General features: G+C 40.6%; 1 protein-coding gene across 24 annotated transcripts in view; it reads right to left on the bottom strand.

Moving 5' to 3' along the window:
* GPHN (gephyrin) overlaps positions 1 to 26,589 on the bottom strand; it is a 671,572-nt gene that overhangs the window by 369,138 nt on the left and 275,845 nt on the right. For 13 of the 24 annotated variants that reach the window (XM_042462503.1, XM_042462537.1, XM_042462555.1 and 10 more), the window contains exon 5: positions 15,682 to 15,720. The exons of the other annotated variants lie outside the window; for them this stretch is intronic. In XM_042462503.1, coding sequence (XP_042318437.1) covers positions 15,682 to 15,720 — 39 coding nt within the window. The remainder of the gene's footprint in view (positions 1 to 15,681; positions 15,721 to 26,589) is intronic. 24 annotated transcript variants of the gene reach the window in all.

The following is a 26,589-nucleotide window of genomic DNA, read 5'->3' as shown; positions in this document are numbered from 1 at the left end:
ACACAAGCTACTAATATTCAATAAGGGAAGGGGATATGAAAATAGGAATTTAGGAAAACTCTGCCAAAATAATGGAAATAAAAGAGAAAGGAAAGGAAAGGGACAGTGGCATTTCAGCCCAGGGTGTCACCTGGTGTGGGGAGGTGGGGCTTCTAGGAGTAGAGCTTCTGGGGTCAGGGCCAAAAGGGCACTCCTCCCACCCCACTGCTGTGGAATATAGGATGGCGCCCCTGCAGCAGTGAAGTGGGGTTGTGCTTGGCCCTCTCAGTAGTCCCCCGCTGCTTTCTGGGCTCCACGTGGCCATGGCTGCATAGGACCCAGAAAGTAGCCGCACACCCCCGAGCCTTCCAAGTCCCCCGAGGTGTACGACACCACTGGGTGACACCTCCTCTGGTGTGTCACTTGGTGTGCTCCACACCACCGCACCCTCGTACTGACATCACTGGAAAGGGGGAAGAAAAATAATCAGGGAGGGTAGAGGAAAGAAAAGTTATCTCACAAATCATGGTGCACAAGTGAAAACAAGTTTCTTGTGGATAAATTAGCATTCTGATTCTTAAATTCACATCACATATAAAACTGGGTGGGATGGAAATGGACTTATTAGTAATTATCTATATGTCACAAGAAAATCTTGCTGATAATCATTCATTATGTACAATCCACCTGTCAGACAATATATTCAAATGAGTGTAAAAAAATATCCAAAATCAGTTGCCTTCTAAAAATTAGCATACACATTGTTGATTAGTGACATATGTTATTTCAGTGAGTGGTCTGTATCAACATTTCCTGTCCATCTCTATATTTCCCCCTTGTCTATTATTTACTGTTCTAAGGGTCAGAAGTTAAGAGACTATAGATGTCAATAAAACATTTGCATCTCCGGTTGGTCCTTATACATGGATTTTTTATACATGGATTCAAGCATCCATGGTTTGAAAATGTTCAAAAAAAGTATAAATTTCAACTATCAAACCTTGATTTTCCATTTTTTTATAAGGGACACCATTTTGGTATGCCATTATATTTAATGGGACTTGAGCATCCACGGATTTTGTTATCCAAGGAACCAAACCTCAGCATATAACAAGGGTCCACTGTATATTCAGCTTCAGCAAAAGCATATTCATTTATTTATGTGCATATAAACTACTAATGGCCTTTCACCCCTCACATACAGAATCACAGAATCATAGAGTCGGAAGAGACCACAAGGGCCATCCAGTCCAACTCCCTGCCACGCAGAAACATACAATCAAAGCATCCCCGAGAGATGGGCATCCAGCCTCTTATTAAAGACCTTCAAAGAAGGAGACTCCACCAGACTCTGCGGGATTGTGTTCCACTGTGGAACAGCTCTTACTGTCAGGAAGTTCCTCCTAATGTTTAGGTGGAATCTCTTTTCCTGTAGCTTGCAAACCCATTGCTCCATGTCCTATTCCTTGGAGCTGCAGAAAACAAGCTTGCTCCATCCTCAATATGTCAGCCCTTCAAATATTTAAATAGGGCTATATCACCTCTTAACTGTCTCTTCTCCAGGCTACATACATAGCACACTAAGTCTCTCCTCATAGAGCATGGTTTCAGATCTTTCACGAAAACTGTGCCCTATGAGGAGAGATGGGGGCTTCATTAAGCCTATGGAAACTGTGCTCATTTGGAGTAATGAGCAAGATCATATCTATAACTCATAATTTTGTATTATAAAATTATAGAATTACAACTTATATTCCTCCTTATCTTAAATTTTCCACAAATGGAAAACTCATCTTGAAATAACAGAATGACTGTTCCAAGTGTATAAAATTTAAATATAATCATATAGCAAAAGGCAGAAGAATAATATATTAATACAAAATGATTTATAGCAGGAGTGGTAAGGGAGAGAGAGAAGGAAAACAGAACAAGTCTTTTGCTGAACTGTACAAACACTTTTTAACTACAGAAAACTATACTGTGAGAAAATAAAAAGAATAACAGAACAAAGGACAACTCATAAGGGCACAAAATATTTTGAGGAGAACAACTTTGACTGTTATTTTTAGTTTCTAAAATGGAAAACTCTACAAGAAGAAAATAGAGGCCAGATTTAAAGCCACAGAGAAAAGCCATGAATTCCTTTTAGAAAAAGGTGAAGCACAGATCAAGGGAGAGGGGGGGGGGGGGGGGGAGAGGAGGATTCTAAATGTAAGTCTGATTTATAGTAGAAGTTATTGATCTAAAATCCTAAAAGAAAAAACACACATATTGCCCAAAACTAGGGATGAAAATAGAAGGGTGAATAATGGACTGCAAACAAAATATAAAGGTAATTCTGAGATACTGTACTGTAGTGTGTAGAATTCTAACAAGGGCTACAAACCACCACCATATATATTATGTTTTCTGGTTTTATGCTTCTCCATAATCATCTTATGATTTTCATCAGATGCTCTGGAAATTTTTAATTGGAAGACTTATAGTTATTTATATTTTGTCACTACCCCACCTTTCCCCCCAGCAATGGAGGCCAAGGCAGTGGCAAATGGCCACTCCCAGTCAGTGAGACATTGGATCCACTCCAGATTTTCATCTAGGCTGTACTTTCCATGGGGCTGAACTTTTATTTCTAAATAGGTTAACAAAAGCTACTGGGAATCAAAGCTAGTGAGACTCAATTCACTGCCTCATTGATATGAGACCAACCAGACACCATGCCCCAAAGTGATTCACAGTATTATTAAATAGCAGGTAATAACTGAGACCTCAGCAACTGCAATATTAAAATACATGGAAATAAATTACCATATTAAAACAACCACAACATTTTAAAAAACACATTACAGGAAGCAGCAGTCAGTTAGTTGCCAAAAACCTGATAGACAAAAAGTTATTTTCCTGCCAGTATAAAGACAACTGGGGAGTAGCCAGCCTGCCCTGCCTGCCTCTCTTAGGAGGGAGTTCCAGCATCTCAGAGCTGTTGCCTGGAAAGCCTTCTCTTGCATCCTCAACAAATGGGTCTGTGAGATTGGCAGGACCATGATAAGGGCCTCCTCTGAAGATCTTAGGAGAGCAAGGAAAATGTAGACACAGGTTTTTTTAATACTAGAAAAAATAGCAAGAGGGATGAGATGATTCAAGATGTAATGACAAAGTGGAAATAGATTGCCCCAGAGTCTAGCTACTGATGAGCAAAATAGGGGGAAAGGTAAAATGAAGGCAATGCCCCTCCAAATAAGCATTCTCTCTTCTCCCAGCAATGAAATTTTCCTTCAGTCAAGAAATTTGTGGTATTGCAGAGAGTGAGCACTGAACATCCTTCAAATCTCTAATTCTTATATCCACTATAGTCACATTCTTTTGGTCACTTGGCCTACTCCCCTTCTTTGGATGCCTAAACTTTATTTCTAAATGCTCCATGGAAGCTTTGCATGTTAAATTACTGCAATGCTAGAAATTTGGAGACAGATGGAAAATTTCATTTCGGTGGGGCAGAATTCTGTTATGCATTTTGCCCCTGTGTAACTGGATTGTACAATAAAAAAGATAAACAAGGAAGATCCAAGTAGTTTAATTCTTAGTTGTTCAGCTTTTAGGAAAGAAACAGACAAAGACATTAACATTTGCAACACAGAACTGATGTGTACAGTGGTGATGAAGAAAGGGATACAGTTGTGTCCTACTGAGTTGCCAGTCACTAGAAACACTTTCTAACTCATCAGGAGCAGATGGAACAAATACTGTATCTAAAGTGTCATATTCTCTGCAGGGGCTCAATATCTTGGAGAAGCATAGAGAAGTTTATAATAGAGAACATTCTGCAAGGCAGTCATCAGTTCAAAAGATCTCATATATTCTCCGAAATCATGCCATTAATTTGTCAATATTTTACTTACACATACAAACACTAAAAGAAAAAGAAAAAAAGAAAATGGTTAGCCTGAAGCACACCAGAATGAACACAAGTGGAATTAGTGGCCAATTAAAGTCTATTTTTGAACACTCGTCCAAACCATACTGCAAAAATCATCCAGTTTGAGACCATTTTAACTGTCCTGGCTCAGTTCTAGGGAATTCTGGGAACTGTAGCTTTGTGGGACATTTAGCTTTTTCTGACAGAGAGCTCTGGTGCCACAATAAACTACAATTCCCAGAACCAGGGCAGTTAAAGCGGTTTCAAATTGGATTATTTCTGCAGTGTGTTTTTGGACCACTATCTCCTTTTCCTATGTAATTTAGAAGTTATCCATATAAAAACATGTTTTATAGGGCATCTTTCAAACAGTGGTGTCACTAGGCAGGTGGAGGTGAGGGTTCAGACCATATTACGTGGGAGCTAAGGGGGGAATGACACCACTGCTCCTCAAACATCTGCTTTTTCGCAGAAGCAGACTGTGGCATTTGCCCATGTCCCTTTAAAATGCGGAAGAGTTTGTGCGAGTAGAGCGAGTCTAAATGGGAGGAGAAAGGCGAGGCCCCAGGTTTTTTAAAATTAAAATTTAAAATTTAATTTTTATTTCTTAATTTATTTTTAAATGTTTATTTAAAAACTTTTGATTTTACCAAATTTTCACTTTAGCCACATGGAACTATGTATACGTAAGTATATAAATAAATAGAATAGTAATAATACTAATAAATAATACTACTGGAATGGGCCCAATAAATCTTAAAAATAAAAAAAATGCTACCCCTTTCGGTGACCTTTCCTTTTTGTCTGACATGAAACACACTGTATTTGTGGTGTGGGGATAGCTAAGATGCCTGTTCTATCAACAGGGATAATTAAGGAGAAAAGCTGTCATCAAATATCTTGTTTATATATTAGCATTTTCTTCATATTTTTTACTATTTTGTGAAGAATATACAAATACATTGCAATTAAGTTTATCATCCTGAGCATTTGTTCTAAAGAATTTAGTGAAACAAAAACAGTGTAATGTGATTTTAGCAACTGCATCAGTGGTTACTCTAAAAAAAAGAAAAGAAAAGAAAAAGAAAAGAAGAGGAGCCAGGGTTACACACTTATACTGACAGTGGTCTTTAGTCTAGCTGATATGTGCATTCATGAAATCAGATTGTCTAAAAAAGTATAAACACATATTCTAATTTTAACTGATATGCCTGAGGCTCTTTCACTATTCTCCGCATATCACAGCAGATGGGATGCAACCATTTCAAAAGAAAGCAACCATGTCCTTTGCCATAAATAAGAAAAGGATAAACAGAAATATAACAAATTCAACGACGAACCTATGTTATATGAACAGTGGAAATTAGGCAAGAAAAAGAAATTGCTCTTTCATTTTCTCTCTCTCACCCACACTCACACATACAGGTGTGTGCGTACACACACACACACACACACACACACACACACACACAGAGAGAGAGAGAGAGAGAGAAAATAAGAAAATGGCTAAAAAGGCAGAGCACTCCAAAGAAAGAGATGGCTAAGTAGGAAGTCTTTAGGGATACTTCTCATTTGCAAGTATCATATATTAAAGGATGAGCAGCAGTTGGGGGAGGCAGAACTATGGTGTGAGCATTTTTTATGAGATAAACATTAGACAAGATAAAAATTAAATTAAACATTCCTACAATTTAATTAAAGGAAACTAGATGGAATGTTAACTGCTAAGCAAAAATGATTTCACACATACACATAGATAGCAAAAACAGATGCAAAATGTAGACTATACTTTATGAATTTGATTAAATGGATTTCAGTCTAGGGCATTTATGCTACAATAGATGTCTTTCTTGTCACAATTTCTATTTAAGCTTCAAGCATGTGTAAATGATCATACCTAGTGGTGGCTTTTTTTGGGATGTTCAATTTTATATTAGAAAAATATCAGATATTTATGAAACCTTATGTACTCTTAAATTATGTTCTTGTGATTTGGATTTTAACTGACGGTCAGCATGATGGGATCCCACACATTCATGTGCAGTGAAAAAATTACATTTCAAGTCTGGAAAAGCAAACATTCATCATCCATTACTTGATATTTTTGAGTTCTTACTTCCTCATCTGTACTTGAACTTGTATCCTACTGATGAAACTCTGATAATATATTCTCATTTACTTCCTCCACCCAACCTTTGGTAAACTACAGGCCGAAAAAGACAACAATTATGAAGATGAATAAAACAATGGTTTTTCTCCTCTTCCTCCTTTTGTATTTGAAAATAATTTTTTGTTCACAATAAAAATCATTAATAATAAATTGTTAAAATTAGCAAGTGAATTGTTTATGACAGTTTAATAAGTAAGTCATAACTGCTGATCCTCAAAGGAATGCTTATTAAAATGTATTTATATGAAAACAAATATTTTATCTACTTGGTTACTAAATGATTTGTAGTCATATATTTAATCACATTTCCATTCTGTTCTATGTCTATTGTACTGTATTTTTAAATGGCTGTAAGCCCCCTTGAATCATGTGCTGGGAGAAAAGTGAAATATAAATTAAATTAAATTAAGAATAACACAGTGGGTATGGAACAAGGATAGGTTTTTAGCTGCTCTGGTATGGCACTACAGCTTATAAATAACAAGGGCTCCACTGTATTTTATTTATAAGCTGTAGTGCCATACCAGAGCAGCTGGGGTTTGGTTCCAGGACCCGCTGCGTATAACGAAAGCAAAGCCCATAAACTTCAATGGCATAGTAAGATGGTATCCTTTATATAAAATAGCAAAATCAAGGTTTGCTTTTTGGAATTTATATATTTTAAAAATATTTTTAAGTTATGGATGGCTGGATCTGTGGATAAAAAAATCCATGGAAAAGGAGGGCCATCTAGATAGGGGAAATGTTTCCCCCCTTTCTGATTCTTCTAGGCTCTTCATGGATCACAGTACTTTATGTAAGGGTTTCCTATTTAAAGTGATTATTTAAAAGTGTAAATCAAGAAGTTGAATATTCAGCTCCTTGGAGACTGTCTGACAAGGTCCCTAGGGTTTGCTGTTGCTGTAAGCATTATTTATCCTAAACCAAGGTAGCTCAGTAAAGTTAGCTGGAGCTTTGAGGTGCATATACCATCATTTTGCTGATCAAACTCAATTCCCCCTTTTCTATATAAACAGAAAGAAATAGCCTCTATTCTGCATCATGGCATGGAAGCTCTCAGTGGACAGATTATTTTACAAAGAAAAAACTAAAATAGTAGTGTAAAATAAAACAATGGAGTGAAAAAGTAAAAGGAATACTATCAGAAAAAAATTAGGCTTATGGATTTTAATATAGCATACATGAACAAAACTGCCAAGAATCCATTTCTTCCAGGAACTATAATTATATTAACATTATTTCCCCCTTCAAAATGTTATTTCTTTTTGAATTTTAAAAGAGAGCCTATATTAACTGAATCGGCTTTTGCCACATAGGGCCAAAGCAGACGGCCCGGAAGGAGTGGCCAGAGGTGCCTCTGGCCATGATTGACCCAGGACTATGGTGACCAGATGGCCTGCTCCCGAAGTGGGTCGCCACCGTGGTCCTGAACAGGCTACCAGCAGGAACAGATTTAATACGCTGCTTTTGCCAGTGGCTTTGGGCTGGCTTACGCGACCTTGAAGTGGCTTCCAGCTGTGTCGGGGGCATGCACTGACTAAACACCATGCCCCTAAAGCTGCTCTATTTGGTTGTCTGTTTAGGGGCCCAGTCCTAGGTTTTAATGCTAATAAATATTAAATGATAAAATTCATTTTAACATGAATTAAATTACACTTGATGGAAGTAGTTTAGTTTTCATACAACCAGCTAACATTTTTTGATACATGATTTACTTTGTAGGAGCATGACTGTACATATATCAAAGGAACAAGAATAAACCTATATGGACTTTTGATGCTCTTTCACCTCTTCAAATTGAAGATTTAGGAGATCATCACATGGAGCCCTTACCGTGGGAAAAACGTTCCTGAAGTGTTTCTGAAGCACGGAGGTGTGATCGTCTGTCGTGCTTCTATGTCATTGAGGTGCCCTGCTTCTCTCTTATAGATGAAGTGTTTGCGGAGAAGCCATTTTTTTAAATAACGGAAGATCCCGTTATTCAAAACATGGCTTCTCTGCTAATTGACGGGAGAGAAGCGGGATGCCTCAATGATGTTTTAGAAGTGCGACGATCACACCTACGTGCTTCAGAAACACTGCAGGAATGTTTTGCCCATGGTAAGGGCTCTGTGTGATAATCCTCTATAATTTAGGAGTATAAACCCCATGAAAATACTGGATGCGTTAATGGTGTTATGCTAAAAGCATCCATTACACAAGAGGCTGAGTCTTCTTTATCTGAAATGCTTGGGACCAGAAGTGTTTTGGACTTCTAAGATTTTCAGATTTGGAATATTTGCATAATAAGATATATTGGAGATGGTACCGAAGTCTAAATATGAAATTCATTTATCTTTCATGCACACTTTATACACATAGCTAGAAGGTAATTTTGCACACAATACTTTTAAAACAATTGTGCAAGAAACTAAATTTGTGTACAATGAATCATCTGAAAACAAAGATGCCACTATCTCAGCCACCCATATGGGCAATTTTGGATTTTGGAATATTTTGGAGTTCAGGATTCCAGATGGGGAGATTCAAATCTGTAGATGAACACAAATGTAAGAGCTCAGCTCCTGTTCTTTCTTCCCAGTCTGTATCAGCTAGGACTGAGAGAGCAGCAAGTCCAAACACATCAAGATTAACAGTTAAGAAAAACTGGTATCCAACAGAGAATTTAAAATTAATTTAACTTACTAAGGTCTGAAGGTTAAAAATTGCTATTTTACACGCAAAAAAGGTGTAGGTTAGCTTCTGTTCAAATCCCCCTTCTTATATCATTCTGAGAAAAGGAAGATCAGCTCTTTCTGCCATTACTGCCAACATTGAGATATGAAAAGGCAAACCATGCATTTTGTAATGAAATGGCCCTTTATTGTCATGATGGCTCTTTGTTGCATATCTAACACAACAGAATCCATGGTGCAAGTATAGTGCTGTTTATGTGTTTGTTTATGTGCTCCATCACTTTTCTGGATAAAATGAACACTTCAGGTATTCTCCACTGAGGTGGATTTCATTATCCAACTGAAGTCTTGCCTACATCACTAAGGACAGAGGGATGATTCATAGGTGGTCTAGTGTCTAGAGGTATTTGTTTCATCTCATAGCCTTGATCTGGCTATCTACCGATATGGTTTATTGACGCTTGGAGAAATTGGTAGTCTAGTTTGTATTCCTTAATTCCACTCACTATTTCATTTTAGAACCCTGTGGAATGACGAGTCTGAAGAATGATTAAGGGACACATTTTGATACTTTTAGCCAAACCTTTTGAAGCTTTCAGTGATGAGACAGGTCATGATTTATCTGTGTGTGTGTGTGTGTGCGCGCGCGCGTATGAGTGTGTATGAATGTGTGTGTGTGTGTGTGTGTGTGTGTGTGTGTGAGAGAGAGAGAGAGAGAGAGAGAGAGAGAGACTGAATATTCAAGGTAGAAAATGGATGGGATTATTATATGGGCCGTATCTGCCTGGTAGTCAGTAATCACCACATTAATACAGTACCAACTTTCAAGACTATTTTAAACAAATCACTGCACAATTGTTCACACACAACTTTCAAGTTCAGATTTGAACAGTATTATTTCCTCATTACCATCAGCCCTCCATATCCATAGTTTTTTTTATCCACAGATTCAAACATCCACAGGTTGCAAATATTTTAAAAATAAAAAATTCCAAAAAGCAAAGCTTAATTTTGCCATTTTACATAAGGAACACCATTTTACTATGCCATTAAATTTAATGGCACTTCAGCATCCATAGATTTTGTTATCCATGGGTGGGGGTGGGGGGTTCCTGGAACCAAATCTCAGCAGATATCAAGGGTCCACTGTACTTCCCATGCTTCAGTGGAAAAAGGAAGTTGCATTGATAATGTAAAGGTTTAAAATATAAAACATAAACACTCTGAAGCAGTGACCACCTATATTCCTGGAAAATACCAGAAATGAGAGCAAGAAAAATTGCCAAAGTCTGGAGGCAAAGCAATGCTGGTTATCATAATTATCCTGAGAAAAGGTCTCTTGAAGACAATAAAGATTCCAAATTGTATATAACAGCAGCTTCAAGCATGTTCTGTTTAAAACTCTGAAAGCTTTAAATGTTGGTTAAAATATGCACTACTCAAAAAATTTAAAAATATTCAAAGTATCAACCACATGAATTAATATGCTATTGACACCATGAGATCTGAAGGCAGCAGATTGTTAGGGAGACTGGAAGTCATGGCTTGGCAAAACTAGACACACCTGGTTAGAGGGGAAAGAATAATCTTTATGAAACCAGTTTTTAAACAGAAAGTCTTTATTCCCTGGCTACATTCAATGTCCAACCTTTCATATAACTTACAAAAATGATTATATAGTTTCAGTCGTCCTATTACATCAGTATATACAGTTAGCTAAACTGTATAAACCTGTTCACTGGAAAACAAATCGAAAAGGAATATTATTAACTGTCTCAAACAATTTTTTTTAAAAAAGAAATATACTGTACGTCCGGGTGAAAAATTACAAGAAGCCACTCATAAGTAAAATAAAATCTTTTGGTCTCATGAAGTATCAACACAATTAAGATTGCAATTTTTAATGTGTATGTCAGCACCAATGCACAAACATTTTCTACATAAGAACTGGAAAATTGATTTCAAATGTGTAAAATAATTAGAAGGCTTAGTGAGATATAAATAAAATTCAAAATGTAGTACACTATGTGATTGTAAACAGTTTGAAATTTTGGTAATTACAGCGAAAGAAGACAACAGAACTGAACAATGAAGAACAAACAGAACATAAAGCTTCTATTAGAAAAAAATATTTTTTCTTTGTTTCAATGATGTCTGTTTAAATGTATAATTCTAGAATAGCATAGCTGTCCAGAATATCTGGATGAAGAAAATCTGCTTTGATATACTGAAGCATATAATTTTCAGTTGAATGTATATTAGTTGAGACCTCAATTAGATTGCTTGGCTTGCCAAACAGAAAGCCTGGAAGGCTCAATTTAAAACTAAAGACATTCAATGTTTCTTGTGAAAAAGCTTATAAATAAAAATTTGTATCAGAGAAGATTCAAAGGATAACTCTGATTCTTGCAAAGAATCAGTTCTCAGTTTCAAACTAATATAATTTGTAACTACCATATTTTCCGGCGTATACGACGACTGGGCATATAAGACGACCCTCAACTTTTCCAGTTAAAATATAGAGTTTGGAATGTACTCACTGTATAAGACTACCCCTCTTCCAACGCACATCAAATATACATTTTTAAAAATCAGATTTGATATCAATATGGTAATTTAAATTCAAATGCTTATGACATGCAGGTACTTAGCAGGGAACCTTGTTGTATACAAAGCCTGCTTGGATTGGTCAGTTCTCCCTGCCTGCCCAGTGCTCCCTGTCTCCAAGACTATCAGAGCGGTAGCTGCTTTCATATGATTGCCGCATATGGCGGGGATGCAGCTGCAGCCGTTTTTGAGCTCCCCCCACCATATGGGGCGACCGCAGATTCTCCAGTCCAGCTCAGATGTTTCAGCACGTGCCCTATAATATGACACTTGGCGTATAAAGACGACCCCCGACTTTTGAGAAGATTTTCCTGGGTTAAAAAGTAGTCTTATACGCCAGAAAATACAATATTTCCAATTATGAAGATATCAAGAGTGGGGAGTGAAGAGAGAGGAAAGAGTCTTGATGCAGGACATTCGCGTAAATAACTTAGCCTAAAACGTCCTATAGATTACCTAAAAATGTAAGCAGAATTCCAAGATATTCCAGTTATAGAACTTGGTTCTATTAAAAATCTCACTGACTCTTTTTATTCCAGGCATAAGTAAAAAACAATTAATGCAATCAATAAACATTTTATACAAGAAAACCAGGAAGAGTTATATTTATCTTTTGCTGATGCTTGTTGGTGTTGCTTTAATTGTATTTATAATATAATTTTGAATCTTCTTCTCCTTCTCTGTCTTCTCCTTCTTAATTAATACTCCACATTTTCCCCAAAACTGAGATTCTAAGTAGCTTTTAAATTATAGATATTTATTTCTAACTTGGGATTTAGGTATTTATAGCTGCAATGTTGACTGTGTGTTTTTATGTAGACTATTACTTGCTCTGAGTTCTTCTGAAGAATGTCAAGATATTAATCAAGTAAATCAGATCTATCAAGAAAATCATTATCACCTTTATAATAGAAAAAACAGCTCTATAAGGAATATAACATTCAAAAACATTCCAGTACAGTGGTACCTCGGGATACGAAATACCCAGGTTACGAAATTTTCGGGATACGAAAAAATCCCATTGGAAATCATTGTTCCGGGTTACGAATGTTTTTTCGGGATACGAAGAAAATTTTTGGTGCTTTTCGGCGCTTTTTCGCACGAAACGCGGCTTTTCCCCATTAGCGCCTATGGCAATTCGGCTTACGAAGGCTTTTTGGGTTACGAAAGCGGCCGCGGAACGAATTACTTTCGTAACCCGAGGCACCACTGTATTACTTTATTCAATATGAACCCATGAATACTGGGCTCAGATGACATTGTTTGCTGTCAGTTGGATGTATGTGAATACAGGAATATTTATCGAGTCAAGTGTCTGTCATATAAGGCAAGGAATAAAACAGGTAAAAGCATATCAGCAACACAAACAACCTATTCTAAATGTGTGAGACAGAAGCAGAATTCATCTTTAGATGGTGAATAACATAAGCAATCTCTGTATTGCAAGTCCTACTTTAGCAACAGGGAGATATTTTCAGAAGGCTTTTGGTGCTATATGATTCACCAGTAAGATTCTTTCGAGAATGGTTGATATCTTTTGCTGGATTTTCCATATTTTTTCTTATATAAAATGCAAAGCTCATAAATTTGGTCAGCAATACCACTCCTTCACAAGTCTATCCAAAAGTCACTGAACTGGGACAATACACTGTATTGGTTTGAAGGCTTTTTAGGGCTGAAAATAACAGCTTATTATGGGATATTAAAATAATCTATGTTCAAAGGAGAATTGGTTTTTGCAGAATCAAGCTTGTTCCACCTGAAAACCCAGAGCCAAGAGACACAAAAATGGAATAAAATAAAATAAAATCTGATCAGATAAAATATTTATTTTTTATACTGTGTTGCACATTGCAACTCTAATGAATTCCCAGTATATACTGAATATTCCCAGCAGACAAAATTTGAATTTCTCCCCAACAGAGTGCATCAATTGACAATGAGATCATAATCAACTCTGCTTTGCCACATCCAAGTTCACAAAAGATGACAAATACGTTTTTTTAAAAACTCATGTATTATGTTGACTGGGGCAAAAAATAACCCCAATGATACAAAATTAATTGATCAATTAGTGCAGTTTTATCTTATCCTTGTTAGTTTGTAGAAAAATAATCTAAGAGGAATGGCAGATATTTTGAAACATTACATACAACTGTAGAAGAGATAATGGGGTCATGCAGACTAGCAGTTTGGAGTGACCTGAGGCCGCTCCAGCCCTGGTTGCCTCCCAAGTGGTGCAGGGCTACGGTGACCGCATGGCCCAGTCCCACTCCAGGCCACTGCCGTAGTCCCAAATAGGATGGTGGCAAAGAGCGGACATTCCCTACTACTACTTGTGCTGGCTTTTCCCAGCCGGGTGCACTCTCCACGCAATTTACAGATGCTCTGGGGTGCGCATGGTATGCACGCCCTCCTCTCAAAGCTGCTGGAAGCTGCTCTTTCCTACCCATTTGTTTCGGGTCCAAGCTGCAGTGTATCTACATTGTAAGTGTAGCACTATGTGAATTATACAACAAAAAGGATAAAGAGAATGTCCTTCTTTACTTTTCTTCTTTGGGATATGTTATAGCAGTGGTCCCCAAATGGTGCCCTTTAAAAGATTTTGGACTTCAGCTCCCAGAAGCCTCAGCTATGTTGGCCAATAGTCTAGGGTTCTGGGAGCTGAAGTCCAAAATCCCTTAACAGGCACAGTTTGGGGACCACTGTTATAGTATGTTGAAACCACACTAACGACATCTATGTTCAAATTTTAACATCTTTCTCCTTCATTCCACAGCAAGCCTTGGTATATCTCATGACTGACTACTATCCCTCTGCTTCTGTACATTTCTAGATTTAATGCAGATAATTTACTCTTTTATAAGTAATAAAACATTCACGGTTAATTACATAAGTCCACTTTACTCTGCAATTTTGCAAAAAGAAAAAAAAATATATATATACATACACTCAACACAGACACAGTAAGCTAAGCTCAGAAGCCAATTATAAGAAAAACCTATCCATGATTTTCATTTCAAGAGAATGTAAGATCCAAACTTTCGTTTTCAGAATTTCCTTCAATATGAATAAAAAGGGGCAAATAGTTAACAGTATTATGCAACCAAACTGAAGGCATTCTAGTAGCTACAATTTGAACCAGTTTATTAACAGGAAGCAGTGTCCTTGTTACTGATCCTCCACTATTCTTTTAAAGTATCTCATTCCTATGAAGAAAAGGGTATAAATGAGATCCAGAACCCCACAATCTTTCTGGGGAATAAGACAGAATATTCTGATGAGAAAAGAGATATATTTTCAAAATGCAGATATGTGAACCTGATTAAAGGTATGGTGTATATAGAGGGTGTATAGAGGGCGGATCCAATTTTTCACTTCTTCACATTTTTACCTGCATGTTTGGAAGAGTAAGGAGTAAAGAAAAACAAACAAGAATGCCAAACAAGCAGCAGACGGTAGGACTGCATAAAATGGCAAAGCACATGTGCAATCAGATTTCATGGGCAGGACAGGATTAAAGTAAACTAGTGGTCAAGCAGACAAGGAAGGAAGGAAAAGACAGACAAGCAACAGATTGCTAGACCATTATCAGTCAGCAGGTGCATAAAGCATCAGGACAGCAATTCCATGAAGTCAGCAGATGTGCACAGCAGCAGGAGAGCAAATGCTAACTAATCAAAAGAAGGGATCAGTTCAGCAAGAGGTACTGTAACTGCCCAGTAGCAGTCATATACAAATGGCAGCAAGAAGGCATGGGCAGTACCTTGAGTTGACTTAGTCTGGTAAAGAGTATCATTCCAGGCAATCAAGCAGCAAAGCAGTGTATTGCAATGCCAGGCAGCCAGCAAGAAGACAAAGCAGAAAGAAAACAATGAGTGCCAAATCATTTTAAAATACAGAATTCAAAGAAGGCCATGCCCATGAATAATCAAATAAAGCTGTTGGCCAGGAGGAAAGAGAGGCTCTCAAGAGATTGCCAGGGCAGTGAGATAGCACTATTTTTCAGGTAGCTAAGAATATTATAAGTGGAAGAACCTCAGAATCTAGATGCTCTCATCTTCCAATAACAGCAATAGATCAACACAAGTTTTATCATGAAAATCCACAAGAGTACAGCACACAAATGGAAATGAGGCTAAGCCCTAGTGACTGAGGGAGGCCTGGGGACCCTCCAATAAATAAATACATAAATGAGAATCCACAAGGAAATTAAAAAATGGGAACGCATCTAAAATTGTTTCTAATAAATGATTTCAAAAGAAAAACAAACCAAAAATACTAGCAAAGAACTGGATTAGAAATGATTGGCTGGGATTGAAGATGTTGCTTACCCCTCTCTGGAGCCCACAAAATGGGAATGTTGGGAATTTCTGCAGCAGAAAAACAGAAGAGAAAAAGGGATTTCTGACTCCCAGGTTCAAGGAAAAGCAGGTCAATTTAGGGGTGGTGATGTGCTTAGAGCACAAGAACTGGCCATAACCTTTGCCCATTCCCAGATGCAAACGTTTTCTGAGATTTGAGAAAGGTTTGAATACCCCACAGCATTTGAATATCACAATCACACACCTCTATTCACAAAACAACATCACTTACCTGTACTTAATTTTCTTTGAGAAATTTGTCCACATATAGCTTACATGGAGGATGAGGGCATGAAAATAGGCTACAGGTTAGGTGGGGAAAATCCCATTTAAATAAACTCTCTGCTGAAAATATCAAGTAGTAGAAAGATATTGTAAATGGATCAATACTTTTCAATAAATTAAATTTGAGTGTGGGGGTGTTTTGCACTAACAAGTGGAATTTTATGTGGACAATACTTTCCTAAGAAAATTAATAAATTACAGGTAACTTTTCTTCCTTCATGAGTTGGTTGCCCACACAGAGCCACACATATAGATGATAAATGTTATTCTTGATAGACAGAAATGGGCAAACCATCCCTTGACTATGATATATAATAATTACTTAAGATTCAGTAAAATTATCAGGCTTGATTTTTCTTCACTGTGGAAAATTTAAAAACAAACATTATGTGTGTAAAATAAATGAATACATCAGCATGACCAATTCTCTCTACACTTTGATCTGGAACAGAAATATGGGTGAATTTGAATTAATAACTCTATTTTAGTTACGTGTCTACTGAATCTGTCCTTTAAGTGATAAATTGATTAGTATGTCTGTTATGAGAGCACAAATAAGAAAGAAGGAAAACAGTACATAATGCTAGTGCTAGCAGTACTTGACAAATAAATATACCTCATCAGATACATTTTGGAAAAAGTAACAGAACTCTCACTACGGGTATAGTTTGATAAGTTTTTGTATTTTAACATAATGTGTCAGCAGAAGGACATAGAATTTAATGTTATGTAACTGATTATTTTATAAAGGTATGAAACAAAGGATAAAACTAAAATATGCTAGTCTAAATATTCATTGGAAGGAAATATAAAACTACACATGTATGTGCAATAGAAAATTCTCACATTGGTGTAATGGCAATGTCATCTCACACAATTCAGTCTAGAACAGAACAGCAAAAAAAAAATAAACTGGAGAATTTAAAGGTATTATATTTCATCAAACAAAATGTCATCAAAGTAGTGTGCCACTTGGGTGTTTTCCAATGAAAAGCACACTACTGAGGAATATATTACATAAGAAAATATAAAATTCAGACATCCAATTCATTATTCATTATTATCATTTTATAGCAAGAGTTACAGAAGTGGAATAATGTGTCTGTAAAATTGCTGATGGAGTGTAAAACAAAAGCAAGTATGAATTCAAATTGTGATTAGTTATTTTACAAAACTGTATGCAGACATTAATATGAAACACAGATTGGGACAAAAAAAAAATCGTAACAACATAAATACAGGTGAAGTCTTAGCTGGCAAGGACTGCCCAGGAAAGCATTCTTGATGAATATGCAGACCTGGTACACTGCTGCCTTACTAAAGGCAATACCATGTTGGGTATCATTAGGAAAAGGAGCTAGCAGTTAAATTACCATTATCAGAATGTCTTATACAAATCTATGATGTGATCACATTTACTGTGTACAGTTTTGGTTAGAGTACTACAAAAAAAATTACTGCAGAACTGGAGAAGGGGAATAGAGGGGCAACCAAAATGATTAAGGAGCTGGAACAATTCTCTAAAAGGAAAGGTCACAACATTTGTTGGCTTTTCACCTTGGGAAAAAAGTGAGTAAGAAGGGATATTACAGAGATGTATAAAAGAATGCACAGTGTAGAGAAATTGGAGAGTGAGAAGGAGCTCAACGGTGAGAGATTTAGGGCAGAAAAAAGGAAATCTCTTCTCATATATAACACATAGGTGAATGTAGAATTTTCTACATTGTTCAAAATGTAGTGATGGCTGGTATCACTATATCTGGACAACTTTGAAGCAGGATTAGACAATTTCCTGAAGGACAAGATTCTACTGTACCCATGTCCTCTTTATGGACTCTTCATAGCCATCTGGTTGGCCATTGCTAGAACAGAACACAAGCATTTGGTCTGACTGGGTGGGACTTTTTTCATGTTCTTATGGTACCAGGAAGAGTATGTCAGGGTACACAAATCTGGCATAATCCCCAAAAGTATATCAGTTGCACTTCATATTGAGGCCTAATGTAATCTTAGGAAAAAATGCTAGAATAAATAGAAAGAAGGAGACCATAGTGAAGTACAGGGTTCATGGACTACCATAACAAAACTAAATTCTTTCATCCAGTACTAAGAAATGAATCAAAGGCCTGTTACAGACCGCTGAGAAGTGGCAGTCTGCTGCCGCTGGCGGTTGCAGCATCCGGGAACCGCAGCAGCCAAACGGCGTGGTTCCCGGATGCTGCAGAGAAGGAGCGTGAAAATCGCACTCCTTCCTGGGCACCGGAAGAGACGCCGCGAGGCGCTAGTCGCGCACTCGCAGCATCACTTCCAAGGCGCGACGTGCAGACGCTCTTCCGCTACATCAAAATGGCAGCAGCCATGTGGAACGGCCGCTGCCATTTTGACATAGTCATTACGCGCGAGGGGCAAGGTGCGTCAGGAAGCACCGCCCCTCATGCGCGATGACAGCACTTCATGGGCCCGTCTGTAACGCACCAAAGAAACTGCACTAAATGCTATAAAAATATTTATGGCTAGCCAAAATTTTACTTCATGGTTAAAAATACATGCCAAGATTCCAAGTAAAAACGTTGGCTCACATATGGGGCCTGTAGAATTCCACTTTTGCCCTACTTAGAAGAGCTGACATTCATGCCATGTTGCAAACTGTTTGGAAATTAATTTTAACCAAAGCCAACTTATTGTGCAATAAGTATATTATTCAACAAAAACAAATCTAAACCTAACTGAAACTAACTGAACTAGCTTCATGGTTAATTGGATCCTGAAAAAATGTCTAAAACATGAGGTTAAAAAAAGTGTCTATAATAAACAAAAACCAAGTTTTTATTCAAGGGAGGTAATTAAGTGAAATGAACTCTTGTAGATTCTTGTTTCTAAATATCAGAAGGTGACATATACCACACGTAACAACAATAAAAAAATTAATTGGGGGAATTACTTTTATTGGGACTAGGATGGGAAAACTGTGACCACCCAAATGTTGTTATACTCAGCACCCATAATTCCTCACTACATGCTATGTTGTATAGAGAAGCTGTAAGTTGAGGTCCAACAACATCGGGGTGGTGGGGGTGGTGCATTTTTCCTAGTCCTGATTTAGACTATGGGGCAAAGCAGACTGGCAGTAAGAGCCGGCTTCCCAGTGGCATGGCATTCAAACCGCACACTCCCAGACTGCCAGGAAGTTGCACAGTTGACCACATGTGTGGTGGCTTCACGGCATTTACGTGGCATGGTGTTTACACATGCCATGTTGCACAAACACTGAAAAGCCAGCTTTTCCCCATGAGTCCACTTCTTTTTGAGCCAGGAAAATGCTGGATCGGGGCTGCGGTATTCGATTACCATGGCCCTAACCCGGCGATGAAAGGGGTGTCATGATGCTGCTCCCTCGGGGCCATATATTTTGCCCCTCTGTATTGCAATGGAATAATAAATGTGCTCTGCCTTTTGCAGTGTAAAGTGCCAAAATACCATTACTGAATTTAAAGAAATCAGGAAGCATGTGTGCAAAAGTTTACTTTATCTGGGAAAGTACTGTATAGTATTGTTCCAACAGAATGAAGTTTAACAAAATGTCTGTCTTCAATAGGAAGTTTAATACATCATTTTACCTATGAATGATGTTGCCTCAAAATCAGAGGTATTTACTGCATAAACCTCTAGGGAAAATAGTAGTAATGTTTTTGGCTGCTTAAGGAAGGTATTAATAGCACACACAAGTGAATGTTGCTTCTATTATATTTATTGGAATATGCTTTAAATACGTTAAGGATTCAGATGACAGTAACAATATACCAAAAATATAATGAGCCAAGTATAGGACATTCTATTGTTTACAAAGTGCAATATTTGGCTTTTTTTTTTTTTTGCCAGTTGCCAGTATCTGAGACAAATATTCTGCAAGAATGACAAAATTCTCAAACATTTTCCTGCTGCTTGTGCTGCAATATAGAAGTTAATATGGGTGAAAAATGTTTTGAATATGAACATTAAAAAAAATTGCTGTCATACAAAGTTATAATGTATTTTAAGGAAGTATCCATTTATCTTCACATTTTCCAAATTGACAGACAGAAAAAGACAGATACACATACAGAAAACATTAATTGATTTTGTTGTCCACTACATTTTCTAACCCAACAGAAATTATTTAACATGTTAATTAGTTGTGTTTTCTCTTAGTATGCTACTGAGTGATGAAATGTACTTCAAACCTATGTGTCAAAGAGAGGACAGTGAAAATGCACAATATTAGAAGAATGTATAGAATACAACTAATAATTTCCTTGTTTTCTATAGGAAAAAGTAGACTTGCCAAGAAAAACCTGATATGGACAGGTTGCTTACCTGTAACAGTATTTCTTCGAGTGGTCATCTGTGAATACATACAAATGGGTTTTACTGCGCCTGTGCAGTACTGTTCGGAAACTTCTAGAATCACTGGGAAAAGTACACTTTGCAACATATGGTAACTTTTTGGCGGTAACTCCGCCCACCCGTTATAAGGCCCCTGCGTTCCTGCTCTTTCCCCAGTTCCGCAATTTTATGCCGTATAGCGACAAGAAGTAAGCCAAAGAAGAGCAGGACACTGAGGGGAGGATGGGCGGGATTTGTATGTATTCGCAGATGACCACTCGAATAAATACTGTTACAGGTAAACAATCTGTCCTTCTTCTTCATGGTCTCTGCGAATCATACAAATGGGTTAGACTGACAAGTTAAAGTGAACGGAGGAGGGAGTGTCATGAAACCAAGTACGGTTCAAACAGAGTGTTTTTATTAACAATAAACTCTTAAAACCCAGAACTGTGTCAGTCATCTTTGGTACCTGAATGAAAACACTAACCCGTGCAAGGGTAAAGTAAATCAACACAGGTAAGGTTGCACAAGACCCAATAAACCCCAAAGTACATAAAGTATCCTGTACTTGAGCAAGAGCTTCAAGAACATATGTAAACATATCAAATGCAGTGCAAGAAAAACAAAGTATTGCCATAAAGCCAGTCATGGCGCACCCCATATGCGAACATAATCAAATAACCGCAAGCATGTGGAAGTATACATGGGGAGACAGTGCAGTCAGTGTAAACCTGAGGCCAACACCGCCCTTCCAAAAGCTGCGTCCCATTTGGCCCTGACGTCCAGCCTATAATGTTTAATGAAAGTCATTGGCTGGGACCAAACAGCAGCTTTGCAGACCTCCTCCAAGGGAACCCTCGTTAAGAATGCGGAGGATGCTGCTACCGCCCTGGTCGAGTGGGACCGAACGCTGGCTGGGAGAGGCCTACCCAAGAGTTCATAGCAGAGGTGGATGGTCCCAGCCACCCATTTGGAAAACCTCTGTGCAGACACCGGTAGCCCCTTCTTTGGTTCTGAGTAGCATTGAAACAGTCTCTCGCATCGACTCGAACCTGCAGTTCTGTCCAAATAGAAGGCAAGGGCCCTCCTGATGTCCAAAGTATGCAAACTGCGTTCGACCTCAGTGGTCGGGTCCGAAGCCAGGGTAGGCAAAATAATGTCTTGACAAATGTGAAAAGCTGAAACCACCTAGGCAGGAAGGTGATGTCAGTGCGGAGGACAATCTTGTCCCTGTGGAACCTAAGGAAAGGCTGATCCCTCCGCAAGGCACAGAACTCACCCGCATGGTGGGCAGAAGTAATGGCCAGGAGGAAGGCAGTCTTCCAAGTCAATAGTCTCAAGTCCGTTGTGGCCATAGGTTCAAAGGGCTTGGGTTGTAAGGCGGACAGCACAGCGTCTAGGCTCCAAGCCGGGGTTGGTACCGAGGCAGGAGGATGGAGGTTGGCACAACCTCTCAAGAAAGACTTTACCAGTGGGTCCCTGAAAAGGGTTGACGGCTTCTGAGCAGCGAGGATCACCGTTCATACCGAGTCGGGTAGCGAGGCTAGGGACGGAGCCTCCACACCACCAAAGGCAGGTCCTTGATGTCCGGATGTCAAACCTGGCAGTCCCGTATCGTGAGCAGGTCGGGACGGAACTCGAGGCAGAGAAATTCTCTCCTGGAGAGGTGCAGAAGGGACGGGAACCACGGTTGTCTCAGCCACCAGGGTGTGATGAGGATCGTGTCCGAGCAGCTTGCTGTTATCTTGGAGACCACTCTGATGATCATCGGGAATGGTGGGAAGGCGTAGAGCATCTCCCCTGACCAGGCGAAACCGAACGCGTCCCCGAGGCAATCCTCGTTGAGTGCCCGGTAGCAGAACTGGGGACAGTGGCTGTTGCGCGTGGTCGTGAAGAGGTTGATCCGAGGGGTCCCCCATCAGTCGAAGAGATCACTGACCGTGTCTGGATGCAGCCTCCATTCGTGGCAGGTGACTGAGGATCTGCTGAGCTGGTCTGCCAAGTTGTTCTCCTCCCCCAGCAAGTGGATTGCCTGAAGAAGAATCCGTCTCGGGATGCACCAATCCCAGATCCGAAGGGTAATGTCCAGCAAAGTCCTGGGCTTGGTGCCCCCTTGTTTGTTGACATAATACATCACAGTGGTATTGTCCGTTCTGAGTAGGACCGTCTTGCCGGCGATGCTGGGTTTGAAAGCCGTCAGGGCCTTTTCCACTGCAAGCATCTCCAGCGTGTTGATCTGGAGAGCCTTCTCATCCCGGGACCATTTGTTTTTTATCAAAAGGTCGAGCAAATGCGCACCCCAGACCTCCAATGATGAGTCCATTGTCAGGGTCACCTGAGGCTGCGGTGAAATGAAAGGCATGCCAACGCAGATGTTGCGGGAGTCTAGCCACCATCAAAGGGAAGAGGCCACTGTCTCGGAACAGTGAGCCATTTGGATGGCAGGTCCTCCATCGGGTCGAAGGCTGAGAGGAACCAGGACTGAAGGGGACGAAAGCGAAGCCTCGCCCATGGGGTGACGAATGTCATCGACGCCATGTGTCCCAGGGCTACTTGGACGTCTCTGGCCCTCACTCTTCTGTGGGCTAGACAGGCTTTCACAGCCATTGACAAGGCCTGGAAACGGTCCCGAGGGAGATAGGCAATGCATTCTTCGGAGTCAAGAACAGTGCCGATGAACTTGATGTGTGTGGATGGGGTGAGATGAGACTTTTCTCTGTTGATGATGAGCCCGAGGGATGCCAGGAGGTTCAAAGCAAACTCGGCTGCCTCCTGAAGCTCCTCTTGCGAGGTTGCGGCAAAGAGCCAGTCGTCCAAGTATGGGAACACTCTGTAGCCTCTTTGATGAATATAGGCCACTATCAGGGCCATGCACTTGGTGAAGACCCTCGGTGCCATGGCGAGACCAAAAGGGAGGACGTTGTAATGGTAGACGTCAGAGCCGACGGCGAAGGTGAGGAATCGTCTGTGGGAGTCTCGGATTCCTTAAGTCCAGAATCGGTCTGATACCCCCAATCAGTTTTGGGCACGGTGAAGTACTGTGAAAAGAAGGATCTAGGAAACAATTCAGGTCTAATGGGCGTGATTGCTCCTTTACACGAGTCGGAAGTGATAGAGGCCCAGATGTTGGCAAAGGGTCTCAAAATATCAAAATATCAAGGAAGTTAGGTATAGGAAGTATAGCAGAGACGAAGCACGCTGGAACCCCTCAAGATCTCTTCTTGGTCGGTTTCATGTCGAAGGGCCTTACGGTATAGACTGGGGGCGTTGCGCCGAACAGAAGAGGAGGAGGAGGACTGTGAAGGGTATCTCTGTCTCTGGGACCCGTGCTGTTGGAAGGGGCGGTCGTGGTGATAGGACTGCTGAAACTGACCTTGGGGTTGCCAAGGACGTTGTCTCCTCCTGAACGGTGGGGTGGATGCCGAGGACATGCCATGTTTCCTGGCGGCCGCCTTCATCCGATACTTCCTGTTGAGTTTCTCACCGGTCTCAGCATGGAAGAGTCCAGACTCATCAATTGGCATATCCTCGATGGCGGCCCTAGCATTGAGGTTAAGATCAGAGCCTCGGAGCCAAGCGTGACGACGGAGAGCCATCGAAGCCGCCATTGCCCTGCCTACACAGTCTGTTACGTTCCTCGAGGCCGTAATCAGCCAACTACCAATGGAGTGGACTTCGTCCCTGATCTCCACGAGCTTTCATTGGACCTCATACGACACGTCCGGGATCAAAGGAGAAATACTTTCCATGACTGTCTGAATATATGCCCCCATGCATGCGTTGTAATTAGTGGCCTTGGCAGCAAGAGCTGCCAGGCCGTCTATTTTCTTAGCCTCTCAATCCCCTGGAGAAGTGGCTTGCTTGTGTGTGAAGGTCTGCTGCACTCCATCCACAATGACTGAATTCTGTTTCAGATATGACGCCAGCCATGGACAGCAAGAAGGGGAGATTCTGTAAAGAGACTTGACCTTCTGAGACGATCCCACAAGGGAAGTCGGGGAGTCCCATGAGCGTTTCAAGATAGTTTCAAGAGACGGCAGCAAAGGAATCGAAGGGGGAGTTGGGACCTTGCCTTGCACCTGGCGCTTGACGGGATCCTGCACACCCTCACTGGTGTAAGAAAGCTCCATGTCGAGAGCACTGGCCATCTTGATGATGTGCTCATTAAAAGAGCGGATGTCATCGGTTGGGGAGGCTGGGTCTGGGTGATGCAGCTCCTGCGGCTAACCCAGAGGTGACATCTCAGCATCAGAAGGCTCCCCTGATGACAACAAGATCTTGGTGTCAGAGTCAGGTTCCAGGGGTTCTTGCTGCCCAGGCGGGCGTGCCAAAGGACGAGACGGTTCCCTGACCTGCATTGGTACTGTGGATGCCATCTGCTTAGACGTACGGCGCGGCGGGATGGCCGGTGGAGGCTTGGAAATTGCCATTGACGGTCTTGAAGCAGGACAACCTGGATGCCTAGATGAGAAGCATTCAAGGGCATGCTCCTTGGAGACGGACATATAGTAATGGTCCATCTCAGAGTCATAAAACAAATCATCCTCCAAAACTTCGTCCCATGAAGATCTCGGAACAGGAGTTGGGGATCGCCGCCCAGAAGACATAGAGTTTTCATCATCAGAGTGGATGAACGGCACCGTGGACACATCCAGTGGTCTGGAAGGGAGATCCGTCTCTGTCCGACTATGGGACGTGCCAGGTTCAACTGGAGCCTTAGGCACAGAAGTCGCAGTCTTGGTGGTCTTCGAAGGTTGAGTGCCCTCGGCGGCCTGTTTAGACCTCTTGGATATCAGGTCTGGATCGAAGAGGTTCTCCGTGGGCATCGTCTGAGGAGTCTCCCCTGTACCATGCTTCCTCTTCCTTGAGGACTTGTGAAGGTCTTGATCATCCCGGTCTCGTGTTCCAGAAGACTGATGCTTATCCTTCTTGGCAGAATCCTTCTTGGCAGGTGTAGGGGCCGACGATTCGGGGTTAGATGGTTTGGATGCCTTAGAGGGCGACCCAGAGTCCAACGACTTGGACTTCTTGGAGGAGTCCTTTGAGCCTGAAGAAGCCTTAGGGACTGAGGATTCGGTCATGGTGTCATGACTCCTTTGTTCCTTGGGAGTCGATACAGGCTTCCGACCCGGGGTCCTGGTTGAGGCCTTGGAGCTGGTACCTGCAGATGAGGCCTTGTCTTTCTCGGTCCGGGTAGCGGTGGAACACATGGACGAGCCCTTGGCACCCGAAAATTTCTGGGGGCATTTGGTGGGCTTGGAGGTGGCACTTAGTATATCAAGACCACAGGCCACAGAGGTGGCAGCACAGGGCTCAGAGGAACCACGGGCCGCGGCGGCAAGAGGCGCGGAGGACACACTAGCTGTACTGCCGCGGTCGGGGCCGGTGGAGGACGAGGCTTTCGGAGCTGAAGAAGCCTGGGGATCCCCTTCCTTAGGCTTCTTCAAGACACCCTGGGCAATTGCCAAAGTTAAGCGGGATTCTCGATTTTTTCTCGCTTGGGATCTGAGAGACTTGCAAATCGGGCAGGCCTTAGCATTGTGGTCCCTTCCTAGGCAAAGAAGGCAGGAGGAATGGGGGTCTTGGACCGGCACCTTACTGCCACAAACATCACACTTTTTAAATGGAGCCGGCGACATGGTATGTGTCGAAGCCAGAGTCAAGACGAGCTGAAGGTCAACAACACACGGGGAGAATAGAGCCAACAGAGTCAGGGAAAAACGGTCCGAGGTCAGAAAAAATCCAGTGATTCAATCAGAAAAAGAGCTAGCAATAGCAAGCGAAGTTCCCTACAGCACCAACGCGGTGGAAAAAAGGAACTGGGGAAAGAGTGGGAATGCAGGGGCCTTATAACAGGTGGGTGGAGTTACCGCCAAAAAGTTACCATATGTTGCAAAGTGTACTTTGCCCAGTGATTCCAGAAGTTTCCGAACAGTACTGCGGAGGCGCAGTAAAACCCATTTGTGTGATTCGCAGAGACCACGAAGAAGAAATATGAAATGCTGACAACGTTTTTGCAAATTTCAGAGAATTTAGGAATCAGACATAACTAGGTTTCTGAGTTTCTTCTCCACTGCAGGTCTTAACTGACACTGCTTTGTGCATACATTTAATTCTGTATAGAAATATAGACATATTACTATTTCCTGTACCTTATGGCTCCACTGGTTTGCTTTCTCTGTACCAGACAATGGAAGTTTGTGAATAAATTTCATTGACAGACATAAC

Source organism: Sceloporus undulatus, chromosome 1 (assembly GCF_019175285.1).
Source record: "Sceloporus undulatus isolate JIND9_A2432 ecotype Alabama chromosome 1, SceUnd_v1.1, whole genome shotgun sequence".
NCBI lineage: Eukaryota > Metazoa > Chordata > Lepidosauria > Squamata > Phrynosomatidae > Sceloporus > Sceloporus undulatus.
Note: the sequence above shows the minus strand (reverse complement) of the source record. Positions and strands in the feature narration are given on the sequence as shown.